At 58.7% G+C, this 4,792-nt stretch overlaps 1 protein-coding gene across 1 annotated transcript in view; it reads left to right on the plus strand.

The window, feature by feature from the left end:
• Nucleotides 1-4,778, plus strand: part of CDC37 (cell division cycle 37, HSP90 cochaperone) — a gene marked incomplete at its 3' end in the record, with an annotated part of 8,291 nt that extends 3,513 nt beyond the window's left edge. The window contains exons 4-7 of the mRNA XM_041415254.1: nt 1,671-1,786; nt 2,212-2,334; nt 3,584-3,766; nt 4,381-4,778. Of these exons, the coding sequence (XP_041271188.1) occupies nt 1,671-1,786; nt 2,212-2,334; nt 3,584-3,766; nt 4,381-4,778 (820 nt within the window). The remainder of the gene's footprint in view (nt 1-1,670; nt 1,787-2,211; nt 2,335-3,583; nt 3,767-4,380) is intronic.
• Nucleotides 4,779-4,792: the final 14 nt, after the last annotated feature.

A 4,792-nucleotide genomic window follows, 5' to 3' on the forward strand; every position in this document is an offset into this window, starting at 1 on the left:
CTGCACAGACCCCCTTTACCCCCCCCGTGCTCAACAAGCCCCCCCGGCCGCGCAGGCGCGCGTGGAGCGCATGGAGCAGTTCCAGAAGGAGAAGGAGGAGCTGGAGAAGGGCTGCCGCGAGTGCCGGCGCCGGCTGGCCGAGTGCCAGCAGAGGCTGAGGGAGCTGCAGCTGGCCGAGCCCCAGGGCGGGCAGGGCGAGCTGCAGAGGCTGCAGGCCGAGGCCCAGCAGCTGAGGAGCGAGGAGAAGAGCTGGGAGAGCAGGCTGGAGGAGCTGAGGAAGAAGGAGAAGAACATGCCCTGGAACGTGGACACGCTCAGCAAGGACGGCTTCAGCAAGGTGGGCTTTGGAGCTGTGCTCCCCCCAGAGTGTTTTCAACGTGAAGCCCGAGGAGAAGGAGGAGACGGAGGAGCAGAAGGAGAAGAAGCACAAAAGCTTCGTGGAGAGATACGAGAAGCAGATCAAACACTTTGGTGAGGGGCTGGGGGCTTCAGGGGGCAGCTTTTTGGGGTTCTCTGAGCCTGGGAGCCCCCCCCGTGCTGGGGGCAGCTTTTTGGGGTTCTCTGAGCCTGGGAGCCCCCCCCCGTGCTGGGAGCAGCTTTTTGGGGTTCCTGGGAGTCCCCCCCCTGAGCTGGGAGCAGCTTTTTGGGGTTCTCCGAGCCCAGGAGCCCCCCCTGTGCTGGGGGCAGCTCGGAATCCTCTCACTTTGCTGGAAAATCAAGGATTTTCTGTGGTTTTCACTTTTTTTTTTTCCCCTGCAGCAGCAGAGTTTAGGGGGGGTTTAGTTAAATTTCAGAGTGGGGGGCTCGCCCTCCTGCCCAGCCTGTTCCTGGGGGGTTCAGGGTCTGTTTCTGAGGGGTTCATGGTTTGTCCCTGGGGGGCTCAGGGTTTGTTCCGGGGGGGTTCAGGCTCTGTCCCTGGGGGGTTCACAGTTTGTTCCTTGGGGCTTCAGGGTCTGTTCTGGGGGGTTCAGGGTTTGTTCTCAGGAGGTTCAGGGTTCCTGGGGGCTCAGGGTTTGTTCTGAAGGGGTTCAGGGTCTGTTCTGAAGGGGTTCAGGGTTTGTTCCTGGGGGGTTCAGGCTCTGTCCCTGGAGGCTTAGGGTTCCTGGGGGGTTCAGGCTCTGTCCCTGGGGGTTCAGGCTCTGTCCCCGGGGGCTCAGGGTTCCTGGGGGGTTCAGGGTCCCTGGGGGGTTCAGGCTCTGTCCCCGGGGGCTCAGGGTTTGTCCCTGGAGGCTCAGGGTTCCTGGGAGTTCAGGCTCTGTCCCCGGGGGTTCAGGCTCTGTCCCTGGGGGTTCAGGGTCTGTCCTGAGGGGGTTCAGGCTCTGTCCCCGGGGGCTCAGGGTCAGTCCCTGGGGGACTCTCGCTCTGTTCCTTGGGGGTTCAGGGTCTGTTCTGGGGGGTTCAGGGTTTGTTCTCAGGGGGTTCAGGGTTCCTGGGAGGTTCAGAGTTTGTTCTGAAGGGGTTCAGGCTCTGTCCCTGGGGGCTCAGGGTTTGTTCTGAAGGGGTTCAGGGTTCCTGGGGGTTCAGGCTCTGTCCCTGGGGGTTCAGGGTCAGTCCCTGGGGGTTCAGGGTTTGTTCCTGGGGGGTTCAGGGTTCCTGGGGGGTTCAGGCTCTGTCCCCGGGGGCTCAGGGTCCCCCCCTGAGCACAGGGACCCCCCCATTCCCTGCTGCAGGGATGCTGAGGCGCTGGGATGACAGCCAGAAGTACCTGTCAGACAACCCTCACCTGGTGTGCGAGGAGACAGCCAACTACCTGGTCATCTGGTGCATCGACCTGGAGGTGGAGGAGGTGAGGAGGGGGCTGGAATTGGGGTAAGCCCCCCCTTTCCGGGCTGGAGCTGCCTGCTTCTCACCTCTCTGGATTTCATCCTGTTTTTTCCTGCCAAAAAAATGAGAGATTTTGGGAATTTTAAAGCAGGAGAGATGGGAACAGATCCTTAAAGTCTTCCTTTAAAAGCACCCACCCCTTTTTTTGGAATCCAGGCTCCTCTCCTGCAGCTCCAGGGCGTTCCTGGGACAAGGAACCCCCAAAATCAGAGAATTTGGGATTAATTTGGGATCAAAAAGCTTCTGAAGACCCTAAAACCCCAGCCAGTCTCACCCTAAAGCCCTGCAGGGATTCCCTGGCCCCAGTCTCCTCTTTCCCCACCCAGCAGGGGTTTGGTGGCGGGGGGATTTTGGGAAATTTTGGGATTTTGACCCCTTTTCCCCCAGAAACACGCGCTGATGGAGCAGGTGGCCCACCAGACCATCGTCATGCAGTTCATCCTGGAGCTGGCCAAGAGCCTCAAGGTGGATCCCCGGGCTTGCTTCCGGCAGTTTTTCACCAAAATTAAGGTAAAAATCCCCTCTGGGCCCCCAAAATCCCTCCCTGGGGCCCGCTGCTCCCCAATTCCCACGGGTTCAGCCTCAAAATTTTTTCCCTTTCGTGAGGTTTGAGCAGGGGAGGGGGTGGAAAAGGGGGGCTCAGGGGGTGGATTTGGGGGTTCGAGGTGGAATTGGGGGCTTAAGGTAGATTTGGGGTGGATTAGGGATGAATTTGTGGTAGATTTGGGGTGAATTTGGGCTAGATTTTGGCTGGATTTGGGGTGAGTTTAGGGTGCATTTTCTGGGTAAATTTGGGCTGGATTCGGGGTGGATTTGGGATAGATTTGGCCTGGATTTGGGGGGGTTTGGGGTTGATTTGAGGGGGGTTTGGGGTTGATTTAGGGTGAATTTGGGCTGGATTTGGGGTCGATTTGGGCTGGATTTAGCCTAGATTTGGGGTGAATTTGGATTCAGGGTGAATTTGGGCTGGATTTGGGGTGAATTCAAGGTGAATTTGGGTTGGATTTGGGGTCGATTTGGCATGAATTTGGGTGGATTTCCCTTTCGTGAGGTTTGAGCAGGGGAGGGGGTGGAAAAGGGGGGCTCAGGGGGTGGAATTGGGGGTTCGAGGTGGAATTGGGGGTTTAAGGTAGATTTGGGGTGCATTAGGGATGAATTTGAGGTAGATTTGGGGTGAATTTGGACTAGATTTTGGCTGGATTTGGGGTGAGTTTAGGGTGCATTTTCTGGGTAAATTGGGGCTGGATTCGGGGTGGATTTGGGATAGATTTGGCCTGGATTTGGGGGGGTTTGGGGTTGATTTGAGGGGGGTTTGGGGTTGATTTAGGGTGAATTTGGGCTGGATTTGGGGTCGATTTGGGCTGGATTTAGCCTAGATTTGGGGTGAATTTGGATTCAGGGTGAATTTGGGCTGGATTTGGGGTGAATTCAAGGTGAATTTGGGTTGGATTTGGGGTCGATTTGGCATGAATTTGGGTGGATTCGGGGTGGATTTGGGGTGAATTCAAGGTGGATTCAGGGTGAATTTGGGTGGATTCGAGGTGAATTTGGGTGGATTCGGGGTGAATTTGGGTGAATTCAGGGTGGATTTGGGTGAATTCAGGGTGAATTTGGGCTGGATTTGGGGTGAATTCAGGATGTATTCAGGCTGGATTCGGGGTGAATTCAGGCCGGATTCGGGCTGGATTTTGGGTGGGTTTGGCCCGAATTTGAGGTCAGTTTGGCCCGAATTTGGGGGTGCCCCCTGCTCCACCCCCAGACCGCAGACCAGCAGTACCTGGAGGGCTTCACGGAGGAGCTGGAGGCGTTCAAGGAGCGCGTGCGGGGCCGGGCGCGGGCGCGGCTGGAGAAGGCGCTGCGCGAGTACGAGGAGGAGGAGCGCCAGAAGCGCCTGGGGCCCGGCGGGCTCGACCCCGTCGACGTCTACGAGTCCCTGCCCGCCGTGAGTTTGGGGTGGAACCCCCGGTTTGGGGGCTTTTGGGGGGTCCTGCAGGCGTTTTCCTGCTCTGAGAGGGTTTTGGGGTAAATCCTCAGGGTTTGGGTGCTGTGGGGTTTTGGGTGTTGTGGGTTCAGGGTGTTTTGGGGGTCCTGCAGGCGTTTCCCTGCTCTCAGAGGGTTTGGGGTAAATCCTGAGGGTTTGGGTGTTTTGGGTTCAGGGTGTTTTGGGGGTCCTGCAGGTGTTTTCCTGCTCTGAGAGGGTTTGGGGGTAAATCCTGAGTTTTTGGGTGTTTTGGGTTGCCTTGACCCCGTCGACGTCTACAAGTCCCTGCCCGCCGTGAGTTTGGGGTGGAACCCCCCCGGTTTGGGGTCTTCTGGGGGGTCCTGCAGGTGTTTCCCTGCTCTGAGAGGGTTTGGGGGTAAATCCTGAGGGTTTGGGTGTTTTGGGGGTTTGGGTGTTGTGGGGTCAGGGTGTTTTGGGGGTCCTGTGTTTCCCTGCTCTGAGAGGGTTTTGGGGTAAATCCTGGGTTTTTGGGTGCTGTGGGGGTTTGGGTTTTGTGGGTTTGGGTGTTCAATCCCCCCGTCCCCCGTCCCCCAGCACGCTGACCCCGCCCGCAGGAGCTGCAGAAATGTTTCGATGTCAAGGACGTTCAGATGCTGCAGGAAACCATCAGCAAGATGGACCCGACCGTGAGTGCTCCCCAAACCCTGGGGGGCCCCAAAACCCTGGGGGGGCCCCAAACCCTGGGGGGCCCAAAACCCCTGGGGGGCCCCAAACCCCTCGGGACACCCCCAAACCCCTCAGGGGTGCCCCCAAAGCCCTCAGGAATGTCCCCAAACCCCTTGGGACACCCCCAATGCCCTCGGGACACCCCCAATCCCCCTGAGAACACCCCCAAATCCCCTCAGGGGTGCCCCCAAGCCCCTCGGGACACCCTCAAACCCCTCGGGACACCCCCAGATCCCTCAGGGGAGCCCCTAATCCCCTCGGGACACCCCCAAACCCCTCGGGGGGAGCCCCAAACCCCTC

This window comes from Onychostruthus taczanowskii, unplaced genomic scaffold, assembly GCF_017590055.1.
Source record: "Onychostruthus taczanowskii isolate IOZ18803 unplaced genomic scaffold, ASM1759005v1 scaffold494, whole genome shotgun sequence".
NCBI classification, from domain to species: Eukaryota; Metazoa; Chordata; class Aves; order Passeriformes; family Passeridae; genus Onychostruthus; species Onychostruthus taczanowskii.